General features: G+C 43.5%; 1 protein-coding gene across 3 annotated transcripts in view; it reads left to right on the top strand.

Annotated features, from left to right (window-relative positions):
• PKHD1L1 (PKHD1 like 1) overlaps nt 1-16,425 on the top strand; it is a 195,482-nt gene that overhangs the window by 68,365 nt on the left and 110,692 nt on the right. For all 3 annotated transcript variants that reach the window (XM_066578545.1, XM_066578543.1, XM_066578544.1), the window contains exons 22-28: nt 2,111-2,241; nt 3,950-4,104; nt 5,889-6,046; nt 6,246-6,390; nt 12,202-12,359; nt 14,177-14,299; nt 15,893-15,992. In XM_066578545.1, the coding sequence (XP_066434642.1) occupies nt 2,111-2,241; nt 3,950-4,104; nt 5,889-6,046; nt 6,246-6,390; nt 12,202-12,359; nt 14,177-14,299; nt 15,893-15,992 (970 nt within the window). The remainder of the gene's footprint in view (nt 1-2,110; nt 2,242-3,949; nt 4,105-5,888; nt 6,047-6,245; nt 6,391-12,201; nt 12,360-14,176; nt 14,300-15,892; nt 15,993-16,425) is intronic.

The following is a 16,425-nucleotide window of genomic DNA, read 5'->3' as shown; positions in this document are numbered from 1 at the left end:
GCAGCACATTGCATATATAAAGGATATACAAAATGGTTGTTACATGGGAGTATAAGGGTATACAGGCATACACAGCAAGACAGTATTTTAAAATTAAACAAGGAGAAAAATAAACGAAAGATACCAGGTTTGGGATGTCCAGCCCAAGATTCTGATCCATGCAGAGTCACTGAAGCAATGGGAGCAGCCTTACGCCAAGGCATATCTCTGAAGTCTGACAACAGGGGTTTGTGGAGTCCTAAATTATAAAGGATCCCTCAGAACACACCTTCTCCTGCCCCCGCTGTCATTCAGGAGGGTTGGGGTGGGGCCATGCATCCCTTGTGGAAAAATCATAATTCCCCATTTTTCCCATATCTTCGCAGGAGATACTCCAAACGGGAATTCATGTCTGGCATATTTCCAGTCATGATTTTATCTATTCATCGATACTAAGCATAACACATAAATTATGCTCAGCCACGCGGATATGCTGTTCGGGAGTAATACTGATCTCATACCGCAATGTGTAGATGTGTTTCATTCAGCTGGCCCACCCGATTCCAAAAATATGACTCCTATCAGGATAGGACCTTCATACAATCAATAATCTTTATTAAGAGATTTTCCATTAATCTGACTTTCGGTGTCAGGGAGTCTGCCGGACTACCCGAGGTGTTAAAGGGGTTGTCCCGCGCCGAAACGGGTTTTGTTTTTTTTTTAACCCCCCCCCCCCCGTTCGGCGCGAGACAACCCCGATGCAGGGGTTAAAAAAACAAACCGGAGAGTGCTTACCTGAATCCCGGCGGTCCGGCGTCTTCATACTCACCTGCTGAAGATGGCCGCCGGGGTCTGCTCCCTCCGTGGACCGCAGCTCTTCTGTGCGGTCCATTGCCGATTCCAGCCTCCTGATTGGCTGGAATCGGCACGTGACGGGGCGGAGCTACACGGAGCCGGCATTCTGCACGAGCGGCTGCATTGAAGAGAGCAGAAGACCCGGACTGCGCAAGCGCGGCTAATTTGGCCATCGGAGGCCGAAAATTAGTCGGCACCATGGAGACGAGGACGCCAGCAACGGAGCAGGTAAGTATAAAACTTTTGATAACTTCTGTATGGCTCATAATTAATGCACAATGTACATTACAAAGTGCATTAATATGGCCATACAGAAGTGTATAGACCCACTTGCTGCCGCGGGACAACCCCTTTAAGCCTCACTGGCAGGGGGGTCAATTAACATCTACCTGTCACTGGCTAATGTTTATTGCCATTATGCTCAAAAGACTTCCTGAAGCCCAGTGCATATCAGAGGCCTCTCAGATGTGAGGGAGGAAGGGGAGATTAAAACGTTGAATTAATCTTTCCCAGTATCCTGAGCAGCAAGTTGCTATAGATAGTTGGGGGACACTTTATCAATATCTCTATATCACAGCCATGTCCTTAAAACTCTTAAAACATCATGTTTTTTTACTGCACAGTGAGTGCCATAACAGAAAACAAACACAATGCCAGAATTGCTATTTCCTTGATCTCCTTGCCTCCAAAAAATGTATCAAAAATTGTATGTTCCCTTTAAATGGTACCCATATAAACTACAGGTCATTATACAAATAGCGAGCTTAATCAACAGAAAATAAAGAGTTATAAGGCTTAGAATTCGGTGACACAAAACTAACTTAAAACTTGAAAAAAACTATATATATAGATTGGGTTTTTGTCGGAATAATTTGTCATTTTACTGCAACAGTGAACGCTGTAAAAACTAAATCCACAAAACGCTGGCAGCAGTGCATTTTTATTTTCAGTCCACCCTACCTAAAAGTTTTAAAACTTTTCCAATAAATTAATTGATACCCTTAAAAATACAACTTGTCCTGCAAAGAGCAAGCCGTGACACAGCTACGTAAGAAAAAAAAAGTTCTACCTCTTGGAAGGTGAGAGATGACAAAACACCAATCAGAAAATGAATACTGAGTGCAACGGGAAGGGGTTACATTGTGTTCACAGGTAGAGATTCACAGTAATAGTGATGATCAGATTATCGGGTCTCTGTTGGGGGTGGATTATATATATTTATACATGATGGCTCTTTCCTTTTGTATCTGTGATTGTGTTTCTGTCTTGCTTTCAGCTCTGTTTTGCCTACAAGGGATATCTTTTGAATACAATTGGTCTAAATTTTACATATGAAGACAGCCGTTATCTAGGGACCGTCAAACGAATAATCGATAACTTCAGCTATAGGTTTGCTCAGGGGAGCAGGTATGATTCTCTTCATCTCTGATTTATTCTTGAAACTAAAATGTAATTAAAGGGTTATAAACTAACTGGGGGCAGAGAACAGTGTATAATAGAGAAATAAACTATACTCACCTTTTAACCCTTTCTAATCCAATTTGTATCCTGGTTTTCTAAGCGGGCTTACTCTTTTTTCTGCTGTTATACAATGGCGCCATATGCTGGCTAAAGCCAGTACTGCATGAGGTGACACGTTGGATAGGCTCCGACAGCAGAGAGGCTGGCAATATACAGTAAGAGAACCCCGATGGACATCTTCCAACATCGGAGCTGTACAGCCTTAAATCGTAATATCTTCAGAGGTCAGACAGTGGATTGCAAAGGGTTAAATGTCCCCCTTTCCTGCTCCCCACCGGTCCAGTCCCAGAATCAACAGCATATTCCGTTCATGTGATTGTGTAGAAGAGGCCGATGTGAAAGCATGGGAGAAGACTCCCTCGCTAATGCAAATGAATGTCCCGCCGTCTCCCCAGCGCCAATATTTTGGCGCACTATAAGGGGCATATAAAAAGGCTGGAGCAGCGTCACAGCTCCAGGCCCAAAGAGCAGCAACATCATGGCAGTGTCCATTGCAGGACCAGTAATATAGCAGTAGCCTCAGCTGCCCACACTGAGCAAGAGAGTAAAACAGGTTAGAAGTGCCTTGACAACGTAGGGGTGTAGAAGACCAATAGAAGACCAATCAAATCCCCATAGCACAAGGGAGGGAGTCTTCCTTCCCGCATGTATCTGACACTGTGGTGGTGGTGTTGAAGAGGCTGAGGTAACACAACGGGAACTGGAGTCAACACCGGAACTTTTTGCGAGTGTGCTAATTACCACCAGTACTGTATTTTGCAAACCCCTGGCCAGGGTGCGGGTAAATGGACTAGTTAGCAAATCCTTGCAAGGATAAGCAATATGTGTGACATGTACGTGTAATGCAAAGCATTAATGTAAATGTGTATTGTATATGATGGTTAAGTATAACATACCTGATGTGGTGCAATAAAGTGTAAGGACTATAACGTGTCTATTGACACAGGATTTGTTATGGCACGGTAAGGCACATGTGAGAGAACAGCAGTATGGAGTATCGTAAAGTAATGTGATTAGTGTAATGTAACATGGGAGTTAAACCGCTAGTATGATGATGATGATACTGTGACAACCTCCAGATATTTTAATTGATGTCTATGACACAATGCGTTCGTGAGAAAGAATGTGGCTTCTATGAGGCATTTGAGATTGCGGCATACGGCCATATTGATAGTGTTATATGTAGCTGTTCTGCCACAGATAAGGGACGAATGACTCTGAAAGTCAAGCTAGTCAAGTGGTTTGCTGCTGCCTGGAGTAGTTACAAAGGATGTATCTGGATGGCGAGTGATGCCCAGTCGAATTAGGAGTACTATCGCTTTATGGACACCAATTTATTACGTGACGTTAAAAATACACAAACCCTACTATGGAGCGTGACATCTTCATTAGCTTGATGTTAAGTAAAGTTCCATCCTGAACCTGTGTCGTACCACCACCCATGACTGATTACATTTGCTCATTGACTGAGCAGTGGTCATGCGCCGTTCCTGCACAGCTGCCCGTTGAGGTCTAGTAATCCTAGAGATGAAAATGTAGTCACACATCCTTAGTGCTCACCGTATATACAATTTCACGTGTCTTTACCTTTCAGTTGGACGTATACCTGCATAGATTTGTTACAACTTGTTAAAACCAAGTACGCGGGCAGGAAATTCAATGTGCTCAATATTATCTTAAAGTCAAGCCAAGATTATTATGTAGACGTCCTGTACATTGGGCAGACCGTAACGACAGACGACCTAGATGGTAAGTAACTGTAGAAGTCACGAGCGAAAATGTCAAACTATTACTTTTATTTAGCGGTTTCAGAAGGAGATGAGATTGTCTATTAGGCGGGTCTCATTGGTGTGTATGGACATGGCCGGCCGTAGCTATGGGAGATCCATGTGGTCGCAGAGGGCTTTGGCCACCAGCTTGTTTGGGCAGATCCCAGGCGGATATAGGCTAGGGGTGGTTGTCCCTCTCTAGATCTGTCCTAGGAGTTGGTCTTCTTCCTCCGTTCATCCTGGCTCTGTCTCCTCCCCTCTAATGAACCAGAGCACCGCAGTGAGCCCCTCGGTACGTCCGCAACACAATTGCTCAGTTCTGCTACTGTATTTATTTTATTTTTAAATGATGTATTCTTATCGAACTTCTCAGCACAGTCAAAGGAAAGAATGGCGCAGTCGCTCATACATCGCCTCGCAGAGCAAACAATTAGCAGTACAGGGCTTGACACACGTATCATGTAAGAGTGGTTTCACAGTTGTACTCCGGGTGCTGCTTTCCTGCTCCGTTCGGAGAATCTCCGTGGCTGAACGACTGCGTCTTGGGATGGAAGTGAACAGTGCCGTATAATAATGGAGTTTGTTGGGTTTCCGCTCAGCGGTTCGGGTTTTAGCCAAAAGAAAAAGTGATGCAATGCCTTTTTTACGATGGTCACTAATGGTCTTTAAAACTGCGCATACACCTTTTTAAGGCATTGGCTTGGCGGACTACTGGCAGTCAGATTCCTGCTCTAACTGCCAGAGAAATCCCATACATGCCACAAATAAGCAAATGACAGGGAGAGGGCTTTTCTGACACCCATCACTACCCCCAGTACAATCGCAAGGTGCCAATGGTTTGCCATGGCAGCTGGAAACATGACAAAGACCTCTATGTCTGCCATGTAACTCAGCGTATTAGGCCCTGTCTCTGGCAGAGTCTATCATGCTGCTCTCATAGGCTTAGTAGAATGCACTACATAAGTAATGCAGTGTACTATCCTAACAATCGAATGATCACATCTTCAAGTCCCCTTCAGAGACTATAAACGGCGGCAAAAGAAGTTCAATAAAGTGTAATTTAAAGAAAAACACATAATCAGTATTGTCGCATTCAATTTTAGCAAAATGGGCCAGAGTCAAATATCCTCTAAGACCGAGTTCTGATTTTTTCATTTATATTATGAGCTTGGTTCTGGTGTTGTATTTATGTTCTGAGCTTTGGTTCTGGCACATTTAATTTAATTTAATCACTATTTAACAGCTCAGTGATCACTATTTAATCACTGAGCTGTTCTGGTTGGTTATACTGTTAACTTGCAGCTTTCTGCACAAACAGACTACAGACAGAGACTGCCTATCAGTATAATATGCTTTATATTGTTCTTTAGGAAGGGGAGGCACTAAAAATATTCTGCACAGGGTGCCAGCTAATCTAAGGCCACACTGCGTATAAATGTCATAGAGGGGATTCTAGGTGGAATTATTAGCCATTGGCCAACCTCCCGATGTTATATCAACTGTTTGCCAGGAGTTTTAGGAGCCGGATCACTTGATTGCTGCCCTGGTTCTTATATGTGAATGAGTGGTCTTTGATGTGTTTTAGTTCGGTCCATGGCATTCCCCATTGAGGTCAGCGGAAAAAAGCATAGCGCAGTTGTTTTGTGTATTTTGGGGTCCAGCATGTTAATCTCTGTCTCATTACTATTGATAATCATGTTCTATATGGCCCAATTGTTTTATTTTCCAGTAACAAGTATTTACTGCTAATTTTACATATTGCAGTTAATAGGAGGCGACCTGCTTTATCAGAAAATGGAATCCTTATAAGTGACGTCACTGTGACCAAATCGGTTGGCGTATCTCAAAACCAGTACACAGTTACTATAATCCCATGTCATTGTGGATACAACCTTCCACTTTTTGCTGCGGGATTGTCAGAGGTAGGTAGTCTTCTTTCACATCCCACATGACTTGTGCCATGTTACATTGAAGAACATATTACATATTAACACAAATCGATATGGAGGCACCATACCGTTGCACATGCAGTGCCTAAGGGTCTGTAGTACAGAGCCATAGGGCTACTGATGCCTAATAATACTTACTGGATTTTACTTAACATTATCATTTTTTTTGTAGAATGTTCTCAACGGCTCAGATTCAGCAATCTATAAAACCTCATCCTGGACACGCACTGCATCGATCCAGATAAACCGAACCCAGAATGCTGCCCCTCCCATCGGAGGAACATTTAGTATTCGGGCTTATGGAAGAGAAATAAGTGGTATGGAGAATTTGGATATATTCTCATGGGATTTATCTGTTTTCTGGCATTGAAAAATATAGTGGATTCAGAAAGTCTTCAGACTCTTTCACTTTTTTTACATTGTGTTATGTTGTGGGCTTGTGTATAATAAAAAAAAAATTCTACTCTTTCCCCATCATTTTGCAGTCAGTACCCCATAATGACAAAGTGAAAGCAGAATGCTATAAATATTTGCAATGTATAAAAAAATAACATTTTGCATTGACATAAGTATTCACTATTTTTTGTAGCCTTCTCCAGATCTGTGGCTCCACACAATCCTGTCTCTGAGCTCTACAGGCAATTCTTTCCTCCTCATGGTTTGGTTTTGGCTCTGATATACATTGTGAGCTGTGAGACTTTATATAGATAGAGCGTCTTTTAAAATGATGTCCGTTCATCTGAATGGACCATAGATGGCCTCCAAACAAGGTGTAGAAACATCTCAAAGGTGATCAAGAAAAATGGGAGGTTTTCAAGTGTCATACTAAAGAGTCTGAATATTTATGCCAATGCAAAATGTTAGCTTTTCGTTAAAAAAAAATTACTAAGATGTCTGAAGGCCCTTTTAGACACGATTTTCGCTCAAAAATCGCTCAAAGCCATCTTTTGAGCGATAATCGTTGTGTCTAACCGCACTGACATTGTGCAGTTTTCGTTAAGTCTTCGTTGATCTTTCAGCATGCTGAAAGATCAGCAATCAGTTATCCAGAGTTCACAGCGGGATCCAGCTGATACTATTGTTTCAGCTGAATCCGCTCCCTGAAGACAGGCAGAGTATGAAGAACAGAGCGGTCCAGCTGTGTTCTCCGTACCCCACTCGGACCGCTGAGTTGTATAACAGCCAGACACTCTGAGCAGGGAACAGCTTGATACAGAAGACAGGTGGGGACACCCCGCTTGTCTTCTGCATCCCCTCCTCGGAGCGCAAGGTGATCACTCAACGTTTGAGCGATCACCTTGAGCTAAAGAACACGATTATAGCTCAAAAATCACTCAAAATTTTTTTTGAGCGATTATCGTTGTGTCTAAACCAGCCTTAACATTCAGTTTTCACTTTGTCATTATGGAGTATTAAGTGCAAAATGATGGGGAAAAACTTGATTTTTTTTTTATTTGCACAAGACCACAATATAACAAAATGTAAAGAATCTTTGATCTATCAAAGTAATAGATTATTTACCCCACATGGTGAACGACGTCAGAATTGCACATTTCTGGTTAACCCGTCTCCAAGAAAAAAATGTAATGAGAAGCGATCAAAAAGATATATTTTCCCCAAAAAGGGTGCCAATAGAAACTAGAGAACGTACCATAAAAAACGAGCCCTCACACAACTGTGTCAAAGAAAAAAATTAAAGTTATGGCTGCTAGAACATAATTTCATTTTTTTCCAAAGATATATATTTTTTTAAGTAGTACAGCAAAAAAGAAAAACTTTTTTCCATTTCACTCCACTTAGAATTTTTTATACCTTTTTTCGGTACATTATATGGTCAATTAAATACTATCACTGCAAGATTCAACCTGTCCCGCAAAAAACAAGCTCTCAGACATCTATGTTGATGGAGCACTATATACAGAAATTGCACAAGAAAATACAACCATATCCCAGCATTTCCTTCCTTAATCTCCTCCTTTCATAGCATTATGTCTAATATTACAACTAAAACAGAGAAATATCTAAATTCTTGTCTTGTGTGCTATGAAATAGACAGGAGCAACAAACCGCGGTGCATAAAAGAGTTTCACATCCTCATATAGCAGCGCGTGGCGTTATTTTCAATCCAATTTCCACATAACATGAGTTACGTTTCGGCTGAGTCCTCAGCCTTTATCAAACTGCTTAACACTGTTCATATGGACACTTTTATATACAACCCCCACCAATAAGCTTAATTAATTAATGCCATTTAAACTCTCACCTGAGTGTAACTACTTAGCAAGGATTGTGTGCTATGAACGCTTCTCCCACAGAGTCTTAGAGTTCGGATTACACTGAGGATCAGTGTGTTGTTTGTGTTGTATTTGAGTGAAACCGGTAACGGGCATGGTTGAGAGGGGCCCATATTATCGTGTGCCTTTCTGCTAAGGAGGTGAGTTTGAGAGGCAATATATACCAGTCGATTACACTGGTCAAAAAATGTTTACAAAAGCCATGTTACTGAAATAAAATTAGGCATTACTAGAGATGAGCGAACCTACTCGTTTCGAGTAATTACTAGATCGAGTACCGCGAATTTCGAGTACTTCCGTACTCAGGTGAAAAGATTCGGGGGGCGCCGGGGGAGGCGTGGCGGGGGGTAGCAGCGGGGAACAGGGGGGAGCCCTCTCTCTCTCCCTCTCCCCCCCCCCCACTCCCCGCTGCAACCCCCCACTCACCCACGGCGCCCCCCGAATCTTTTCACCCGAGTACGGAAGTACTCGAAAATCGCGGCGCTCGGGCGAAAAAAGGGCGTGGCCGAGTAGCCTCGCTCATCTCTAGTCATTACTTATCAATTTTTATGTGCTCAACACGAATATGACAGTCAAAATGCAAAATTGGCTCTATTTTTTTTGTAATCTGCAATAATTGTTTACATCACGAAATGCATTCCTATAGTAATAGGCCTGTGATTAATACTAGAGATGAGCGAGCACCCAAATGCTCGGGTCCGCGTTATTCGAGTCGAGCTTTTCGTAAAATTCGAGAGCTCTACTCCAGTAACGAACCGCATTGACTACAATGGGAGACTCGAGCCTTTTTGGTATGTGGGTTGCTGGGCCCCGCGCTTTTTTTTTTCTTGGTTCGTGTTCTCTCTCGCGCTGCGGCGGGGAGGGGCCAAAACAGGCACGTCACAGCAGTGAGCAGCCAAAAACTGGGGAGGGGTTGAACTCGGCTTGATGCTCGTTTGAGTAACGATCACCATCGAGTACGCTAATACTCGAACGAGCATCAAGCGCGGCAGAGTATGTTCGCTCAACTCTAGTTAATACCTGTAAATAATCAAGTCATAGACTACGTCTTAGATCTCTCTGCCTGTCTCTTGTCCAGCTGTTTGGGAGCATCTCTGTGGAGGGTCTAGCAATAGTCAGCTAGCATGGTAGTGGACCATTTCCCTGCTATCTTTGTTCCATTGTTGATGAAAACGTTCGCCATGTTCATCACTAACCATACTACAGTTGTCTGGAAAGAAATCCAGATGGGAATGCGGGAAGTGGATCTTTAGAGACATATTGCAGCCAAGTCTCTGATACGGCATCAGCATGCCTTCTACTAGTTCCTTGTAGTTTTCTGCCCTAACACTCCCGAGAAAGTTTGTAGACACACGGCGAAAAGCTTTCCATGCTTGTTTCACATCATCCTGCAGCAAGCTGTTGCACCGGTCATCTTTGAAGAGCTCTCAAATCTGAGGACCCACAAAAACTCCCTCTTTAATCTTTGCCTTCCTGAGTCGAGGGAATTTTTCATGAAGGTTTTGAAAAGCCAGCAAAGTCCGGTCTTTGTCTTTCCTAGTTTGATATGAAGGGGTGGTAGTAGGATTTTGTGAGCCTCAAACAGAGCTGGGTGCTGGATAGTCTTCTCTCCAACTGCTAAACTATCCGAGTGAATAAATTTACACGGTGCAACACAGAAAATGAACTATATGAAATATCTTTAAAATGAGGCTCAATAAAAAAATGTCATGGTTATATTCGTGCTCAGCACACCACTAGAGATGAGGACCTTTTTAAGTCAGTAACAATTTCATTGTTGACTAGTGTTATGCTGGATGATGTGACCAACAATCTTTGGACTGTTGTGTTAAGAGGACAAAAAATATCCTGTTATGTAACATTTAAGTACAAGAACCTTCCTATGGAGCAAAATAATGTTCCAGTTAAGTAAAGTTTGTTTAAAAAAATGTTTGCTGCCTATGCCTCCGACTGTCACTGCCAAGCCATGCACCACCACCTTCTTCAGTGGTCATAAATGTCAGGTTCCAGGCCTTCGACAGTGCTTTCATTCAGCAGGAGTAATTGAGGCACCTTTTGTGGTTGCACAGCCCTAAGGCCGTCTCTGGTAACTGATATAACCCGTGTTTTCATGACAATAATGTCTATAAACAGTTGGGTAATAACTAGAGATGAGCGAACACCAAAATGTTCGGGTGTTCGTTATTCGTAACGAACTTCCCGTGATGCTCGAGGGTTCGTTTCGAACAACGAACCCCATTGAAGTCAATGGGCGACCGGAACATTTTTGTATTTCGCCGATGCTCGCTAAGGTTTTCATGTGTGAAAATCTGGGCAATTCAGGAAAGTGATGGGAATGACACAGTGACGGATAGGGCAGGCGAGGGGCTACATGGTGGGCTGCATCTCAAGTTCACAGGTCCCACTATTAAGCCACAATAGCGGCAAGAGTGCCCCCCCCCCCCCCCCCCCACTGTCAGCATAAAGATCGTCCTCCTCTGGCACAGCTGTAACAGCTGTAGCAGAGAAGAACGATGTTTGCCCATTGAATTCAATGGAACCGGCAATACAGCCGACTCCACTGAATGCAATGGGCTGCCGGCGATCGCAGGATGAATGGTCGGAAAGGGGTTAAATATATAACCCCTTTCCTGCAATTCATCCAGAAATGTGTTACACTAAAAATATATACCGGCGTATAAGGCGACCGGGCGTATAAGACGACCCCCCAACTGTCACCTTATACGCCGGTAATACAGTGGAGCAAAGAATAAAAAGCATTACTTACGTTTTTAGATGATCTGCGGCGCTCCTGCAGGCTGTCACTCCCTCCTGGTCCACGGCAGACAAGCTTTCTCCACGAAAGACTTTAAATCCCTGCCTCCAGAAGCACATGTGCCTTCAGCCAATCACAGCCAATGACAATGATGTCATTGAATGGCTGTGATTGGCTGTGTTTCTGGAGGCGGGGATTTCAAGCCTTGAAATCCCCGCCTCCAGAAACACAGCCAATCACAGCCATTCAATGACATCATTGTCATTGGCTGTGATTGGCTGAAGGCACATGTGCTTCTGGAGGCAGGGATTTAAAGTCTTTCGTGGAGAAAGCTTGTCTGCCGTGGACCAGGAGGGAGTGACAGCCTGCAGGAGCACCGCAGATCATCTAAAAACGTAAGTAATGCTTTTTATTCTTTGCTCCACTGTATTACCGGCGTATAAGGTGACAGTTGGGGGGTCGTCTTATACGCCCGGTCGCCTTATACGCCGGTATATATTTTTAGTGTAACACATTTCTGGATGAATTGCAGGAAAGGGGTTATATATTTAACCCCTTTCCGACCATTCATCCTGCGATCGCCGGCAGCCCATTGCATTCAGTGGAGTCGGCTGTATTGCCGGTTCCATTGAATTCAATGGGCAAACATCGTTCTTCTCTGCTACAGCTGTTACAGCTGTGCCAGAGAAGAAGGATTTGTCTTCTATATGTTCTCAATGGGGTCAGCGCTGCTGCCGCTGGCCCCATTGAGCGCATATAGAATGCATCCATAGCGAGCAGCGGGAGGGGCAGACTTTCATATCAGGCGGACACCTTATCTCCCCAGCCACTCACAGCAGGGGGGTGGTATAGGGCTTAAACGTTGCAGGGGGAAGTTGTAATGCCTTCCCTGTCTTTATATTGGCCAAAAAAAAGCGCTAACGTCTCAGGGAAGAAAGTTTAATTTACCAGAACACCGCATGGTGTTCGTTACGAATAACGAACATCCCGAACACCCTAATATTCGCACGAATAGCAAGCTCGGACGAACGCGTTCGCTCATCTCTAGTAATAACCTTCTTCTTTTGGTTGCTCTACAGATCTCAGTGTAGACATCTCAGGCATTGATCTGAAGCATGCATTAGAGACCATTCCAGAGATAGGCCAAGTTTCCATAATGTTAAGATATGGAAGCTGCAGAGGATACACATGGAAAATAAAGTTCTTAACTGCTACAGGACTTCAGCCCCTGTTACAGGTATACAAGCTTCTTATCCATTCATATTCAGAGCTCATCCTACTATTTCATGGTACTTTGATCTGTGTGATCAGTAGCGTAAAGCTGCACATTAACATTAGACTAAAGTTAATGAAAATGGACAATTTTCAACAAAACGATTGTTCGTCGGGTGAAATGTATCAATGAGCGATATTTGTAGCCAACCTATAATAGACCTATGATAGACCATCATCGCCTGAAAAGAAGTCGGCAATGTATAAAATTATGATAGTCAGACAAAAGGGTAAAAAAAATCTGTTTGTCGTCCTTGCATTCATGTATCCTTGTAGCCATGCATCTATCCTGTTCAAGGCAGATTCCGTGTCATGCCGCCATGTAGGCAGACCATGCGACTGTTACAGGGACCATGATGGAAGGGCCTCGTGCCCAATGGCTCTGCTGCCTGTCCCACCGCTGACTTGCATTCCCCTTCCCCAAAAGTCTGGGCAGAAGCACAAGTCTCCTTGTAACTCAGTCTTTCTGGTCCAGGCACTGCATTCTCATTGCAGAAGCTGCCTTCTTCCCCTCTCCAGCAGTACTACACTACAGCGTCTGGACTTGCAAGACTGTTAATTGTATAGAGAGTTTTGCTGTTGGCCAGAAATTCAAGGGAAGGGAAGACTCAGGGCCTCAGGGACCACCACAGAAGAAGCATTAAAAGTTTAGGGGCCACAGAACGGGCACCAAAAGCTTCAGGATTCACAGAAGGGGCACTAAAAGCTTCAGGGGCCACTGATGGGGGCACTATTACTTTGTGGTGCCACAGTAGGGATATTATTACTTTGATGCTGCAGAAGCTAGTCCTATGGGAGCTTAGCGATAGGCTGTGTTGAGTGTGAAGAGACAACTTGTGGCAGGAAGAACTTTCATGGCGGTCTGGGCCCAGATAAAGAACAAAAATGAAAATGGATATCACCAGAGAAGGTGCTAGCTGTGATCACTGGAGCACCTTGATCACTGAAGCACCTGCATTGTAATAACGATCACTGTGCAGGGTTGGTATACTAGAGCTGAGCTGCTGTATCTAAACCTGCTGTGTTAAAGATATGCTATCTTTTATATAATTTTGGGGGGAAGGCATAATTCTACATTTTGCTATGGTTCCCCATTAGTTCTTTAGGCTCCTGGCAGAGTGGCTTGGTGGTGCCCTCAGTAGAACTCAGCACCTGGGGCACATGTCCTACTAGAAACCCTTAGCTACCCATTGCCTACTACATTGTCATATCTTTGAGAGTAGAACTGGTTTCACAACCCTGTGGTGATCTTACTTCTGCTCCATTTAACTATAGGTGTCCAGATGTTGTGACTGTAATTTAGACTAATATACAGTATGGCCATATTTACAATGCAGAAATGCAGCCAGATACAGCTCTGCTACATCAATATCTGGCAGGGTCTCTCTCTTCAATGTTGAGCGTACGCAAATAAACTAGTCTGTAAATAATATAGTTCTGCGCCGGGGCCCTTTATCTTTGACTATATCAAATAAGTCCTGTAAATTGCTATTACTGTACCTTTGTCATTATTTAATAGGTTGTGGAAGACAGAGGTAAATGAAGCATCTTATGGCTTAGTGCTCCTAATGTCCTATTACAGATAGAGCAGTGGGGGGAGGCTCCTGCTGCAGCCAGTTGTCCAACAGTTAGTGAGTTTTCATGAGAAGGAAGTTTTCTGCATTTAGTGTTCCTTTTAATATTCACACGTTGATTCCTGGCACTAATGCTACTTCTTCACAGGTCACATGATTTAAAATTTAAATAATCTGTATTGAAGTCTGAACCATGTGTCTTATTCAGGTCAACGATTCCAGGATAACCGGTGTAAATGCTGCAGTGTCCGTAGTCAGGATAACTAGCGGAGGCCTGTTTCGTCAGCACCTGTTTGGAGATTTAGTGAGGACACCAAACAAAAAGCCACAGGTATGGGGAATTTACATCACTGATGCTTCTACAGATATAAAGCTGGTGCTGGAATAGTTGTACATAGATAAGATACAAAATGTTAAAAATCCTGTGATATGTCATCGATGTATCTGATGTGAAAACCATTATAAGGGAACCAGTGAGCCCATAAACTAAAGTAAGGTTGCTTTCACATCTGTTGCAGGGGTTCTGCTTTCCTGCTGCGTTTGGGGAGCAGGAATGGGGAATTCCTCGTCCAAAGGGGTCCATCTAATGAGGGAACCAACTAGTACAGTTACTTCTATGTTGTCACTCATCTGTAGTAGATTCCTATAGATCAAATCTGCCTAGTTATGAAACAAACATCAAGATGGCATATCATAACAAATGGATAAATATGCTACGGTACTAAAGAAGCTAGGAAAACGGGGTTACCAACGGTATAATTTCCCTATAGGCCCTGTATGTATGGGGAGAAGGACACCTTCTTAAGGGAATATTTACATATGAATATACTGAGCAATATGTATGTATATGTAAATGACATGTTTAGATATGTTAATTAAGTGGATGGTTGCCCTGTGGTTAGTATTGCAGCCTTGCTATGCTGGTGTTGTGGGTTTAAATCCAACCAAAAGCAACATCTGCATGAAGTTTGTATGTTCCCCCCCCCCCCCCCCCCGATCTTTGTTCTGATTTCTTCCCAAACTACAAAAATATAGCAATAGGTTAAAGGATTTCCTTTTATGTCTGACTGAGATAGGGAATTTAGATTGTGAGCCCCATTAGAGACAGGGACTAATGCAAGTGATGATGCCAAGTTTTGTACCGTGGTGTGGAATATGCTGGTGCTATTTAAGCAACATAAATACGTAATAAACTGTGGTCTAACCTTCAACGCAACCAGACGCAGGCTACTGGAGCTCCGGCCACATAACCCCTAAATCCTCTTCCTCCCACTCCTTCCTGCCTTTGGACACTTTGGGGACCCGCTGTCTTATACACCTTTGCACCTTAGGAGTTGGGTGTGGGAACTTCAGCGCCGCTACACCACTGTCATCACCTGCGGCTTCTTGGGGCCTGGTGCGGCCTGTGCATGCCTGCCACCTGAGAATAGGAGGAGCGGCGCTTACCTAATCGGTGTGGTGACCCTTCTCCCACTCTATCTGAATTGGCTGACCGCTGGAGGTGTGTGGTCTCCTGGCAGGGGGCACTCCTGGGGATCCAGCATGTGAAAGGACTCTCTGCAGCTGCCATTTTCCTGTGGCTAAAAGAGCTCTGGGACATCATTGTCCGTGGCGATGACCACCTGAGGTATCAACGACTTCACTGCGCATCCCACTACCTGGCAATAACCCTGTACATTAAGTTGTTGTGGAGCAGACAATTTTGCAACCTCAAGGGTCTGCCTTTGGGTCTGGTGCCCACCTGCTGGATAAAATCTAAGCCACTAATCTGTGCCTACAGGTTCCTGAGGTGTAAAACTGGTACTGGCGATAAACCTATGGTTATCTAGTGTTTCCCATAAATAGATGAGCTAATAACTTATATCTGAATTTTTATTTTTTTGGTTTGTTTTTTGCATTTTTAACAATAATTGATACATTATAGGTGGAAGTCTACATAAACGGGATACCTTCAAAATGTTCTGGAAACTGTGAATACACTTGGGATGAACAACAAACACCAATTATTTATTCTATTAATACAGGTAAACATGGCTGAAAAGAGTTTTCCCATCATTAGAAAAAGAATTTTGAAAGATTATGATTATAGTAATTTTCCAGAAGTAAACTATTCATGACCTGTCCTCAGGAGAAGTCCTCACAGTTGACCTGTGGGTGTCCATTGCTGAGGATTCCCACCGACCTGCTGTTTAAAGTTACGGTGGTACTCTGATTCATACTATCAACAGTGGTGTAGATTGTATAGTGGCTGTGCCTAGTATTGCAGCTTAATCCCATTCACTTGACCAATGGACTTGACATCACATGCTTTAGAAGACGCCACAGCCTCTTTGATCAGCTAAACGGCTGGGATGCTGAGCAGTGGACACACACTCATCAACCTTCCTGAAGATAGGCCATCAGTAATGTAGTCATGGAAAACCCCTTAAAGATTGTCTATTGCCATATATCATGGTC

This window comes from Eleutherodactylus coqui, chromosome 9 (assembly GCF_035609145.1).
Source record: "Eleutherodactylus coqui strain aEleCoq1 chromosome 9, aEleCoq1.hap1, whole genome shotgun sequence".
NCBI classification, from domain to species: domain Eukaryota; kingdom Metazoa; phylum Chordata; class Amphibia; order Anura; family Eleutherodactylidae; genus Eleutherodactylus; species Eleutherodactylus coqui.
Note: the sequence above shows the minus strand (reverse complement) of the source record. Positions and strands in the feature narration are given on the sequence as shown.